This window comes from Durio zibethinus, chromosome 4, assembly GCF_047325235.1.
Source record: "Durio zibethinus cultivar Kanyao isolate XHJ-2024 chromosome 4, ASM4732523v1, whole genome shotgun sequence".
NCBI lineage: Eukaryota > Viridiplantae > Streptophyta > Magnoliopsida > Malvales > Malvaceae > Durio > Durio zibethinus.
In genome coordinates, this window is record NC_143165.1 from 37091902 (window position 1) to 37106203 (window position 14302).

Consider the following 14302-nt stretch of genomic DNA (forward strand, 5'->3'; position numbering starts at 1 on the left):
AGGAATATGTGGCAGCAGCTTTCAAGCCCTCTACTACAGAACATTGGGAAGCTGTAATGCCTGTATTGTGTCATAAATTTTAAGTTTTGCAAAAATATAGCGAATTGTTAGTGGGAAGATGCCTATTGACATCGCCAACAAGGAAATCAGAATCTTGTGAAAAGCAATAATCACTTCTCAAAGTCTAGTACTTAACAGATCATGTGCCACCACTCCCAGCTGCATATATAGACTAACGTATCATGTCTAAATACTTCTGGTTCTCATTATTGAACTCCATTTCCAAGTCAATCAGATTTATCCAAATTTTATTCCCTTGATGAATCATATAGCCCAGGGTTGGGATATCATTCAAGATTCCAAGGACGGCTCTACTAGCCTGCCTATCAGTTCTAAATTTTGCCTCTTTAAGCGATGGTTAAAATATGTGCAAGATGACAACATATATATCTATTTTAATGCTGATACACAAATCAAGCAGAGGCAACCAACAAAAGTACTGAACTCTTGAGATAATACTTGCATTACACATTAAATCTGAAGGTAGGCCACAAAATCATAATCATTTTTACCCCACCGATAGCACCACAGAAACAAAAAGGAAGCATGGTATGCCTATTGCAATTTTACCACCTTCAGATAAGCGGCCATTTTCCCAAAACGGAGGACAATATGATAAAGAAGGTAGTCCACACAAGCCTTTGTTACCGGAGAGACTGGAGGAAAATAAATCACAGTTAACCGAATAAGAAAATTGCGTAAAAATATAGCTATTTATAAAATTTGAGTTAGCAACATTAGGCACATAAAAGGTGAGTACAAATAAGACTCCATTTTGTTGATGCTTTAGATATTTCTGTAGTCATATCAGGGTCCAAAAATGTTGTTTCAATCAAATTTTATCAAAAAGTAGGACACAAAACAGCAACTGGGTCAGTTGTTAATATTGGGCTTAGTTTCCTCCACGTGGAGGTGGCTTAAAATTAAAACTCATTCACTAATGATTTTTTATTCATTTTATGTTTGGTTACAAGGTTTTAAACTCTTATATTATTGAAAAAGAAACAAGAGAATGTGACGGCAAAATAGAGCAAAAAAAAGGAAGAAAAGAAGGCTTTGTACAGTTTTGGTCGAGTAATTTTATCGATATCAATTTGTTGTCTGATTGAACTGAAATTTTATTAGTGTGTTAACAATTCATTATTCTTTATTCTAAACGGTAAAGATCAGGTTTCGAGTTTTTTATCTACTAATTTCGTGAATATTTATTAATCTCTAAATTTGCTAAGATTTTTTTAATTTTTTCTTGCAAGATTATTTCTTTACAAAGATTATTTAATTTTGAGATATTGTGGTTATATACCTCTAGTTCTAATTAGAGCGAACTTTGTATTCTCATTATTTTGATAGTGAAGATTATTTGTTGGTGCTCATGATTTTTACTCCTTATTTGGAGGAGGTTTTTCACGTAAATTGCTTGTGTCCGTGTGTTTGTAGTTTGGTAATTCATTTATTAGCTTTATTTATTTGATTCATGCTAAATTTACACAAGAGATGAATAATTTGATTTTTTCATTGCATAATATATTCCCTACATGGTAATTTGAACGGTTCAAATTACCATGTATGAAAAGTGAATATAAAAGATGTGAAAGATTTTTATTTGTCTATGTTTGCTATTGAAAAACCTGAAAATAAAACATATGTGGAATGAAATTTGTTTCATCAACAAGTATGTGGTTATATTAGACGGTAGCTAGATGATAATGTTTTGAACTATCTTAGTGGAAAAAAACATGCATGCACTTGTTAGAGCACGTTTGAGGAGTTGTATGCTTGAAAAACTTAGAATAATAAACTATTTTTAATTAAGCAATTGATGAGCTTGGAATATCAAGATGAAACTTCTATGATAGATCACTTAAATGCATATCAAGGGTTATTAATCAGTTGACTGGCATGAATCTCAAGTTTGAAGATGAGATAGAAAGCTTATGGCTTTTTGGTACGCTATGAGACTCATGGAAAATGTTTAGAACAATGTTATCTAAGTTAGCCCCAAATGATATTATTATTATGGATTTGGCTAAGAATGATGTTTTGAATGAAAAGATGAGAAGAAAGTCATATAGTTCATTTTCACACTCTGAAGTTTTAGTTATAGAAAATAAAAGGAAGAGTAAAAATAAAGGTCATAATAATAAAGACAAAAGCAAAAGTAAGTCTAATAGATTTGTCAAAGTTAAGAGTCATTATTGTGGTCTGAAATGGCATATAAAAAGATATTGTCGAAAGTTGAAGAGAGACAATACTAGTGACAAAGATAAGGAAAAGAAGAATGATGATGGTAATAATCCTAATAAAGTTGTTATTGTCACAAATGATTTTTTTATTTTATATGATGATGTTATTGTTAATCGTACACGCCATGAAACTAGTTAGGTGATTGATATTGGTGCCATAATTCATGCTATATTTCAAAAAGACTATTTTGCATCTTACATATCTGATGATTTTGAGAGTATTAGAATAAGTAATGATAGCTCAGCTAAAGCCATTGGTATGGGAGACGTGTTCTTTGAGACCAATAATGACACTATGTAGTTCTTGAAAAATATTAAACATATTCATAATATTCACATAAATTTGATTTTTGCAGGAAAGCTTGATGATGTAAGGTTTTGCAACAATTTTTATAATGGTTAGTGGAAGCTCACTAAATGTTATATGGTTGTAGCTCGAGGTATAAAGCATTCCTTATTGTATTCAATGCAAGCAAAGTTATTTGATTCTATTATCAATATAGTAGATAATAATGATACAATTGAGCTTTGGCACAAGTGATTTAGTTACATGAACGAGAAGGGTTTGAAGGTTTTGACCAAAAAAAAAATTTTTTTTTTTAAAGTGTGGAATGCATCCTTAAAGAAGTGTGGTCATTGCTTGATAGGAAAACAAACCAAAGTTGCATTCAAGACATCCCTTCTATAAAAAAAGTCAAGTATACTTGATTTAGTATATTTTGATATTTACGATCCTATGAGAACAAAAATATTTGGTGGTTCCATCTATTTTATGACTTTTATTGATGATCATTCAAGGAACATATAGGTTTATAACTTTAAATCAAAAGACCAAGTATTAGATGTATTTAAACAATTTTATGTTTTAGTTAAAAGACAAACAAGGTTAAAATTGAAATGCATAAAAACTGATAATGATGGTGAGTACACTGGACCTTTTGATAAGTATTGCATATAACAGAGTATTAGATATCAAAGGTTACCTCCCAAAACTTCTTAGTTGAATAGGTTAGCTGAGAGGATAAACAAGACATAAATGGAAAGAGTGAGATGTTTGCTTTCATAAGCACAATTATTAAAATCTTTTTAAGGTGAGGCTTTGAATACAATTGTACATGTTTTGAATCTCTCACTATGTGTTCTTCTAGATTTTGATGTTTCAAATAAAGTTTGGTCAAGGAAAAATGTGTTCTATGATCATTTGCACACATTTGGATATAAGGCTTTTGTGCATATTCTCAAAGATGAAAGGTCCAAGCTTAATGCCAAAACTAGATAATGTGTGTTCCCTGGTTATAGCCAAGATGAGTTTGGCTACAAGTTTTATGATCCAATGTAACAGAAACTTATAAGAAGTAGGGATATTATTTTTGTTGAAGACCAAACCATACAAGATATTTAGAAAATCGATATGTTAATTCCACGATGCAGTAATGGTTTGATTGATTTGAATCTGGTTCCTCTAATACATGTGCCTAGAGGTTGAAGATGTTAAGGATAACCAATATAATACAGGTGATATTGATATCAATCCTACATAAATTGAATTGGGTGATGATACTTATGAACAGTTACCAGTATCAAAGGTTTAACCAGAGATTTTACTAGAAGTTTCACTCAGGAGGTTTACTCGATAACGACAACCTTCCATATGGTATTTTGTTGATAAGTATGTGTTACTAACTGAAGATGAAGAACCCGAATGTTATGTAGAGGCCATAAAAGATGAACACAAGAAAAAATGAGTTGATGCCATGCAAGATAAGATGAAATCTTTGCATAAGAATAGTACTTTTAAGCTAGTAAAGCTACAAAATGAGAAGTTTGAAGTTTGTTGTTTTATCTCCGGAATAGTAATTCTTTCCACATAGTTAGAAAATAAAAGATTTGTTGGGTTTAATTTCCTCCATGTGGAGGTGACCTAAAACTAAAGCCTATTCATCAAGGACTATTTAATTCTTTTATGCTTGGTTATAGGGTTTTAAACCCTTGTATGGCTAAAAAAAAAAACCAACGTAATAAAGAATAGATTCATAAATATAACATACTCAATGGTTCCACCATGCACACCAACAGAATAAAGTTTTTTTTTTTTATTTTTTATTTTTTATACCTACGGAAAGCTAACCAAGTGGTAGTACTAGCTAGTAGTGGATGTGAGAGCTGCTGTACCATCCAAACATCGCAATTATGGCCCATTAACATTTCAGAAGAATTAAAATCCAAATGAGAGAGGGCCTCATCGCGTGGAAAGGCCTGTTCCTGCCGATTTCCAATGGATAATAACGGCTATAAGTAAATTCCCTGATTTCTGTCAACGTGTAAATATGTGGTGGCCTGGGACGCTTCAAACCACAAAAAAAAAACTGAAATAACTATCACTCTTAGACCAACTTGATACCAATTCCTCGCGGGGGATTTGTTTTGTGGTTAAAAGCGTTTGTTTTCTGGCTGTACGGGATGATTTTCTTCTAGGAAAGAAACTGGGCGAGGTTGCTTTTGCTGTGGTGTATAGAGTTTCATTGGCTAAGAAGTAAACTCAAAGTTATGGCGTGTTTGAGAAATCCACTGTGTAAAATTCTGCATTCATTTCCGCATACCTTTGACTTTACTTGCATTTTGTGTAATAAGTGGTGCTTAATTTATCAAGTTACCATCTGAATTGGGATGTTAAGCTGTTGGAGTTAGCTGCCTTTTGTTGAGATGGTTCACGGAGTAAAGAATGTCATGTCATTAAGAAATGTGAATGAGATGTGCTATATACATATATATGGAAGACCTAAAATTTTAATAGTTTAAGCTTTTGGGTTCAAGTGATGTCTAAAATATGTATGTATGAGTTTTTGGTGTGATCCCATAGACTCCAAGTGTGACATATCTCCCCATCACTTTCATTAGTAAGTGGTTTCGGATTCTTTGACTTCAAAAACAAAAAGAATTGGTGATATGTTTATATAGCATGACGGCTCTTGAGAGGTGATTGAATAGGCTGTTTGTAAGTTTCCAATAGTGGCAATGAATATGGGATGTCAGCCGTTAACTAATTTTTGCGTTTTGTTCTTCATAAGAAAGAGGGCGACTTGGTCTTGAAAAAGGCTACTGAATATGGTGCAGTGGAAATCTGGATGAATGAGCGCGTGAGAAGAGCTTGTGCAAACAGCTGTGCTGATTTTGTATAAGGCTTTCTTGAGGTCTACTACTACTACTACTACTACTACTACTACAACTACCATATGAATTTAGGGTATCATTATCTGAATCGATAAAGTTTAGTTTGATAGCTGGGACTAGATCATTTATTTATTTTTCTTCTTTATTCATTTCTAGCATCTGACTTGAAATCGTTATCATGAAACATCTTCAGGGTTCCTCAAAGAAAGGAGGAGAATATTGGCTTGTGTGGCGTTTTGAGGGAGAGGCCACACTTTCAGATTTGATGCGGATCAAAGAGTTTCCGTACAATGTTGGAACTTTCTCTCATCAGCTTTTTCTTTTTGTTGAATTACATTTTGATTTTTTTCTGTTTTCCTGGCAATTTATTTGCCAAATACCATGTAATCCACACAGACTTTTCCCCCGTTCTCTACCTTTGTGGAGGTAATCTTGTAGGTGGATGGTTAGATTATTAGGCCATTTTTAAAGTAGACATTGAATCTTAACTATTTTTTTTTTGGTTATAGACTGTCATAGGAATTTTAATAGTTTCAACTTTCATAAATCAGTAGTTTATCTTATTTTACTTTACCTTTCTATAATTGCCAACTCTAGTAATTCTTTTGTATAATATCAGGGGGAAACCATGATACTTTGGGAGGTTCAGAACTTGCCCAAGGGCTTGGAAAGGGAAAATCAAATCATTTAAACTATCATGAGACAGATCTTATTTGCCTTGGATGGTCTTCATTCAACAGGAATTGTGCACAGGGATATTAAGCTCCAAAATATTATTTTCTCAGAAGGTAATGGTATCAAGTTTTACATAATAAAGATTTTCCAACTCTAGAATTTCTAGATTAATTCTTTGCTGTTTTGAAACTTGAGTAGGGTCTCTTACATTTAAAATCATTGATCTTGGAGCTGCGGCAGATTTGACAGTGGGCATCAACTATATTCCAAAGGAATTTCTTTTGGATCCAAGGTAAAATACTATTTATAAGCAACAGAGATATCTGATTTCTAACTGTGGACTGATGTTTAACTGATGAAAAGTATTATCCACAATTGCTATCGTGATAATTCATGTCTGCTAGGTCTTTAACCTAAGAATAGGTTTGGTCCATGGCATGTATAATGTTCCCCTGTCATCACTTTGCCTAGAAAAGTGCTAAAAGTGTTTGCAGTGGAACTGGATAATAGAGGAATATGAAATAAAAGTGTTTGATTCAACATGGAAATCAGTGGAGTAATTTGAGTAAGACAAGCAGAATGCACCTATAATCAAAATACATGCACAATGCAAAATTTGCAAAAATTTTCATTTCCTAATCCTGTTACAAGTCTTGATATCAGTTTATATTCATCTAATTGCAAACAATTCAGTTCCAATTGGAAAAATAGTTCACAAACCCACCATAGTTCTATAATTTGTTTTCAACTTATCAGTATAGCATTCTGCTGAAGCATTTGTTCTTATATATTTTCATTTGATATCATGCTATTGAACCAGCACCAGTAAATTAGCATCCACATGAAATGTGAAGATAAACAATATGAAATTGCACTACAATCAGATCATGAAGCTTAAATAAGGAGACAAATCATCAAGGGTCAACAGCTCGTGAACTTCATTTGGTTCAAATCAACAAATTTTAAGCTCAAAGTTTAACAGAATTACTGGCCCTCTTTCGGCTTGTTGCCTTGTGTGCTTGGATCAGAGTACCCAAGCTACATGTCCAAGGTTCCAGGGCTGGCGAGAGAAAAGAGAATGAAGCAAAATTTAGCAGAATTAATCCCATATTTAACGTTTACCTGGTGCCTGGAAACTTCCACCAACTCTGAAATAATCTCTCAGAAAGCACTTCCACATAGGCATCTGAGTAGGAAGTCCCAGGTGAAGACCATAATGCATCCCCATCGCTATGTTTGATGAATCGAAAGACCAAATGTCTAAGTTGCATCAATATCCTCCATCTCCAACTGCTTTCTGATTGATTGAAGCCTGCAAAACTGTTCTGCCAACTTGTCCTCATATCCACATGTTTCTGATACTTCATTACATTGAATCCACCTCCATATAATTGCTTCTTGATTTATCAGGGTTTCAAATTTTCAATTTTTCTTAGATATGCTGCACCAGAGCAATATATCATGAGTACACAGACTCCTGGACCCTCTGCTCCAGTGGCAACTGCACTTTCTCCTGTTCTGTGGCAGGTTTGTATACCAGTATATTCTCCCCAGTTTATGAACACCTTGCTCTTTGGCTTTCATTGACACGGACTTTTTGTTGTCATTGATGATGTTATTCCCGAACAGATAATCTACCAGATGGATTCGATATCTACAGTGCTGGTCTCATTTTCCTACAAATGGTGAGTGGAAAACTGGAAGATGATGCTTAAGTCTTCTTTGATTGTTTGTCAAAATGTTGTAATGTTAAAATACTGAATTGATGCAACAGATGTTGATGAAAGCAGACAAAAAGTTCTTTATTAAAATTAACATCACTTTTGCGATCATATATTTAAGAGATAAGTTAACTTGAAACATAACAGATACTGCAAAACTTTGAGAAGCTAAACTTCAAGAAATGAATGGGTTGTTTCAAAGTTAAGTTCTTGTGACTAGTCGAATTAGTTCAAATAATATAAAGACAAGATATCCCGATGTTTCAAGCTGATTTTCTCTGGTCTCAATTGCGAACATGGTCAAAAATAAAAATGAAGTACTCAAAACTTTGTAGTGCATGAAAAATCACATATGAAAGATGTGGGAAGTCTCAAGATGATATGCTCAAAGTTAATTAGGCTTGCTCCAGATAAGATTAAATACTTAAGCACCGGCAATATATAGCTTTCAATGTCTATAGTTAAGTTTCTGACATCGTATATTTCTAGGTGCAACATCTGTGAATAATAACACTGTTGTTGTTGTAATCATTATGCTATAATTGAAGAACTAGCTCTATTAAACTCAAAACAGCTTTCCTCAAACAGGCATTTCGATCATTACGGGCAGACAGTGCCTTGATTCAATTCAACCGTCGGCTAAAGAGGTGTGATTATGACTTGGTTGCAAGGAGGAAAATAGTAGAGGCTCGTGCTAGCTCTGACCTCCAGAAGGGCTTTGAGCTGCTGGATTTAGATAATGGGATAGGATGGGAACATCTGACATCAACGGTTCGCTATAAAGCGAGACAAAGGATCAGTGCAAAAGCAGCTTTGGCTTACCCTTACTTCGATAGGGATGGGCTGTTAGCTCTGTCCTTCATACGGAATATGAAGCTGCAGTTCTTTAGGGCTGCACAGCAAGATTATTGGGAAGCTGCCAATTGGGTAATCACTTTAATGGCAAAATCTGGAACAGAGAGAGGGTGGCTTCACAGAAGCACAACTTCAGGAGCTCAGAGTCTGTATCAAACTATAGTTAGATTGCATTCTTGCAAGCATCATGATACCCTTCAACTGAGGTTTTTCCTCGTTGTGCAGGATATAGAGCGTAAGAAGGAAGCAAGTCCACAACCAAATGCTCTTGCTTCCGCTCTTCTACTTCGGAGGAAGATTGTCAGAACATTGAATGAGAGCATGGATGAACTTAGCAGACACAGTGAAAGTATATGGTGACGCAGGTGGATCCACAGAGAAAAATAGAGTTGCATATACATGACTTTTTTTTATAAGATAATTTGTTTTTCTCTTTTTTGGGTGTATTTGTGTGTTAATGACAACTGACCATTCTGGTAGAAAGGAGTAGTGATGATAAAGGAATTTAGATGGAACTCAGTAGGAACATACTAGGAATCTTTTGAATGCACGTGCAAGGGAATTTGTGAATAATAAAAGTTTTAGTGTAGTTTTGAATGAACTGAAACTGCTATGAATCATGCTGTCTATGTCTTTTCATAATTTTTCTGAAGACTATACGGTTTTCCTCAGAGTTTCCAAAGCCAGCTGCCAAGGGCTATACACTCATGTTTAATATAATATCTAGAAGTTACTTGTTTATGTTTCATCATTGGAAATGAAAAAACAAGAGAAGTACTATTGGAGTAATTGGCACTGATATATACATTTTTTTCCTCTCAGTAACCAGGAAAAATTGCATGACATCCTAGGAAAGAACTCCACGAACTTATGCCAACCAACTTCGTAAAACATAAACCTAGCTGCTCCATCTTCTGTTTTTCTTTTCACATAATGTTGTTTGGAGTTGTCAGTCAAACATCCTGTTCCGATCACTTATTGTTTAATAATTCTAGAGAGAGCAATCAGGTAAATTAGAATGCTTTTCCTTATCCCAAAACCTATCTGCATTTGTAATCAGCACATTGTTGACAAGGCGCTCGGCATGAAATTAAGTCAACTAACATGCTAAAACCTATTATTGTACGGTGACCAGCAATGACCTTGCCGACCATGGAGAGTTGATTGCTTAGACACCATGATCAGCTTTAAAAATTCATCCGTACGTGATTACTTAAGTACTAAATAAACTGATCTCATTCCTAAGCAAAGTCCATTATAATTTATATGCAAGGAAGGAGACAACTGTAGCATTAATGGCGCTGATCAAAGGCAATAATGAGTAGAATCATAATTGTCAAAGATCATCGATACGATTAATCCTAGGACATTTGGAAATTTGTTAAATTTATATAGCTAGGTCTTTGACAATATCATCCCTTTCCCTTCTCCATTCCTTTCTTTTATGATAATATCTAGTTAAATATAAATGGAGAAATTTTGAATTAATTAAGGTCTCAAATAATAATATAAATATAATAAAATTATGCCTTGATCAGTACCTCTCCTTTCTCAATGGTTCAGATCAAACGGTACGTTTCCAGGATCCCAGCAGCTATAAGAATTGGGACGCTGATCTTTGCTCACCTTGAAGACAAAGAAAGAGTTGAAGGGGCAGTGGAAACTTTTAGCCATTTGAATGATTGAAGCTTTAATTTAAACTGCAATTAAGGGGGAGAGAATGTGGACGCCCGTACTCTATGAAATATTATCTATTTTAATTCAAAAGTTTCATGATTTTATTTGATAAAAATGATATCGTATCAAAGCTTGATGTTTTCATCAAGCTCAACGCAAAACACATAAATCTATCAAATGACACCAAATATTAAAATTTTAGAAGTAGTTATCACCATGTAACATTTAATTTTTGTTCAATTGGTGACCTTTATATCATTTATGAAGATCCATATTCAACTTGCGAGATATTATTCGTTTTGATTCGAAGGTCTTATAATTTTATTTTACAAATAGTACTTCGTAAGTTTGAGTTTATATATATATATATATATATATATATATCATAGCAAATTTTTAGAACATTTGATGTAGGATTAGAGTATTACAAATAAGGTGACAGAAGCACTACATGTGGGAAAAAAGATGCACAATAATAAAGAAGCTGCAAGAACAAATACATATATGGTGATCATGAGTTCGTGATTCAAAATCATGAAAATATAAGAAGATTAGAGAATATTAATTATATCAATAATGTTGAGTCTGTTACAGGCAATGCATGCCTGTGTAATTCACGATAACTTCACGTGCAACTCTGACCTCCTTGTTCAGTACAATACAACCAAGCCAAGCCAGCCATTTTAATTATAAATGTAAATGCTGTAGCAGTAGCAGCAGCAGCAAGAGCTGGAGCCACCACTTTAATCTAAACCTGTAAAACTTTGATCACAGTGCATTTGATAGATTAGTTTATGTGACGTTGTCTCTAATCTAGTTGAAATTCCCAAAGCTTTGGGTGTCTAAACTCTAAATACTCCATAGATCATAACCATTTTGATATTCTGCTATAGGAAACAACCGCTGAATTTGACCAAAGAGAAGAACTAATTACCTTTTATTGAAAGCATAAATAATTACACTATGACATGATCAATTATATTCATTGTCTTCAAAGGTTGTAAGATTACAGCTTTGAAAATCAATAATTTATATATGTCAAAAATGATCTTATAGACTAACAAATTAAGAGAATAAAAACATAAAGAATATAATTTGATTAGATAAAGCTAATTACAAGATCAGTCGGATTGCCAATTTGATTAGATAAAGTTTTTCCTGTAAGATTTAATTAAGCTGAGATTAATTGAAAGAAAATCAGCTTGATTATATCGTCCAAATCAGCAGAGCAACTGAGTATATAAGTTAGCAGACAATACAAATAGAATCTTAAAATCTTGTCTACACTCTTAAAAAGAATGGATAGCTCTCAAACCGATATTGACAACCTAAAAAATTGTTCAAAGATAGAATAGAAAATGATTAATTGTATATAGAGGCGAGCGAGGGTTAATGGAAGTTAACGTCCTATATATATATATATATATATATATATATATATATATATATGTTCATACGGGAGAAACACGAGACCAAACAAGTGGTGCCTTGCTTTGCTTTTAGTTTGGTGTATTTTAATCAATCACTTAGTTGGGGTTTGAGCTCTTACCTTGTTTTTATCAATCTTATTATTCTATTATTATAATGGAATCTTTGGTCATAACCTTGAGGCTGGAGAGCGCGTTGGGGTTACTGATTTTTAGGGGATTTTTGTTGTTCATGTGATCAATTTTATTGTAAAGTGGATTCAAACTCCTGCAAAGCCAGTACTTCTGATCAATATTTTCAGCAGCCAACGAGCAAAAACAGGAAGAACCCTGTGATTTGAATATTGGAAATGCAAAATATATCATTCTTTTTATATTCCTATATACAAATTATCTCATATCCACTTTGGCCACTCTGTCAAATGTTTCACCAGGATTTCAACCATATGAAGTTCAGATGTGAATTGAATTCAAATTCGTAGCCAATCTCAAGAATTACAATGTTGATGGGATCTTATTCTTATTGGGTCTGCTGTCAACTTTACATGGTTACATGATTTAGCTATATGTAGCAAAGCTAGCTTGTCTAAATACAATCTAATAAATTCATTAATCAAAACTGAGAAGTAATAATTTTTAAAAGAAATGGTCAAAACTCGAACATCAATCTCCATAAACCAGAAACTTATACTAGTAACTTTTTTTTTTAAACAATATTACGCCTAATGCTGTCTTGTTATGTTTGTGACAAAAGAGAGCATCAAGATTATGTTAAATCATGTAATTATGAAGATAATTCTCTGACAGGGAGTTTTTTTGGCATCTCCTACAGAGACGCAAACATGCAGCCAAGCCACTTAGTTGTAATTGTCATTAGTAGTTGAATAATGTCTCCAAAACTCAGTTTCTTGTCTCATCATATATCATTAACCCATTAACTAGTTTATTGTTTAAATTACTTAATAAGTAAAATTAGTCGTCCATGACAACATTAATGTTAATTTGATTGATACCCATGTCCCTACATAGATGACTTAAATTAGAGTCACAAAAGATGATAAGATGAGCTCATTATCAAATTTCAAGTCTCTAATTAAACAAGTGAGTGGAAGTTAATATGAATTATTTTGTAGGATTCAACTCTCTTTGTTTAAAAAAAAAGTTGGTTCCAACAGAAAATAAGAAAGAAACAAAAAAAAAGCAATTTTTTTTAAGAAAAAAGAGATGATCACCTCACAATCCATTAATAATCTCCTCGTCATCCACAAATTGAAAGGCAAGGGCATAAATAATTATAAACAAGAGAAATTATGTAGCTTATTGAAATTTATGGCCGTCCCAATTGTGCTGGTGAGTGATGCCGACAGAAGCTAGGATAAAGAGCATGACAGGGCAGAGAAAATGAGAGAGAGAGAGAGAAAGGGATAGGGGCTTGTTTGGATTCCTTTATAATTTTCCTTTGGTGTTGGGGTATGGCTGTGGTGGGGTCTAATTGTTGTTGTCTGGTGGGTTAAGGGGCATTGCACGCCTTCTCATGCCCCATCGTTGGTTCTTTACTAGACCAATGTAAGCGAGGACCACACCCCTTTCCTTCCTATAAGAACTCCCTCAAACATAACCTCTTTCACCTCATCAGCCAAACGCATAACTCACAAAGTTTACCCTCTATTTTCTCTTCACTCACAACAATCAAATTCATCATCAGCAAAAGGTAAAGATGAAGATAAGCAGTGCCACCATGGGAGCCTCAAAGAGAAGGCTATCAAGCAGAGGCCTTGGAGGGGCCCTCCGAGAGCAAAGGGCTAAGCTTTATATAATACGAAGATGTGTGGTTATGCTTGTTTGCTGGCATGATTGAAATTCCCAGGCCATGCTAATGGTAATGGTCATGGAGGATTTGGGGGGTCTTTTTCTTTCTTTCTTCTTCTTTTGGTGGAGTGTAAATACTAGCAGCGGATGTCATCGGAAGTCAAAAACAAGTTTTGTATGCCTCGGCCTTATGGCCTAGATGTAAATTAGATATAGCTTTTAACTAAATCTTTGATATTATTTAACAAAGTATATGGTCGTTTATTAATCTTTAACATCTGCTTTTTCTTTTTGGTCATGAATTCTTTACGGCTTACCATATATAATCAACATCATGAGCATGAAAGCCTAACTTTGAGTGCTGGACTCGAATCATTTCCGGTTATTATTAGTAACCATGACAGTTTGCAATGAGTTTTGTTAGAGGACAAATTCATGGGTAGAAGAATATGCCCAACTTGCAAAGGCTTTTCGGCTGCCTTTTTTCATGAAGTGATCAAAGATTCAAAGTCGTTGACTCTGGGTTATTGCACAAGTTAATAATGCATAATTAATAATGGAAATGCCCTTAGGACGACAGCTTTAGCCTTTTAGCAATATTATTTATTGTCATTTCACTCACTTTTAATAGGCTACTATAACTAAGCATACTTTTTGTTTATAT

General features: G+C 33.9%; 1 protein-coding gene and 1 pseudogene across 3 annotated transcripts; both read left to right on the plus strand.

The window, feature by feature from the left end:
* Nucleotides 1-4763: 4763 nt before the first annotated feature.
* On the plus strand, nt 4764-9326 carry LOC111289080 (serine/threonine-protein kinase STN7, chloroplastic-like). Of its 3 annotated transcripts, XM_089760194.1 has the most exons (7): nt 6223-6262; nt 6348-6441; nt 6970-7353; nt 7586-7676; nt 7779-7834; nt 8459-8870; nt 8951-9098. In XM_089760194.1, exons 3-7 carry the CDS (start codon nt 7192-7194, stop codon nt 8962-8964), a joined length of 735 nt encoding a protein of 244 aa, XP_089616320.1. In that variant the 5' UTR covers nt 6223-6262; nt 6348-6441; nt 6970-7191; the 3' UTR covers nt 8965-9098. The 3 variants fall into 3 exon arrangements, with proteins under 3 accessions (XP_089616321.1, XP_089616320.1, XP_089616319.1); XM_089760195.1 differs by lacking the exons at nt 6970-7353; nt 8951-9098 and adding an exon at nt 4764-5766 and having other exon boundaries at nt 6094-6262; nt 8459-8620; XM_089760193.1 differs by having other exon boundaries at nt 8459-9326.
* Nucleotides 9327-13419: 4093 nt separating this feature from the next.
* LOC111288397 (small polypeptide DEVIL 4 pseudogene) lies at nt 13420-14029 on the plus strand (annotated as a pseudogene).
* The last annotated feature ends 273 nt before the right edge of the window (nt 14030-14302 follow it).

Bases quoted from the DNA above. Each gene is read 5' to 3' on its own strand.
- LOC111289080 (XM_089760193.1), top strand. From the start codon at position 7,192: ATGTCCAAGGTTCCAGGGCTGGCGAGAGAAAAGAGAATGAAGCAAAAT. The intron at 7,354-7,585 runs GTGAAGACCATA...AATTTTTCTTAG, and splicing joins ATCTGAGTAGGAAGTCCCAG to ATATGCTGCACCAGAGCAAT. The intron at 7,835-8,458 runs GTGAGTGGAAAA...TTCCTCAAACAG, and splicing joins GTCTCATTTTCCTACAAATG to GCATTTCGATCATTACGGGC.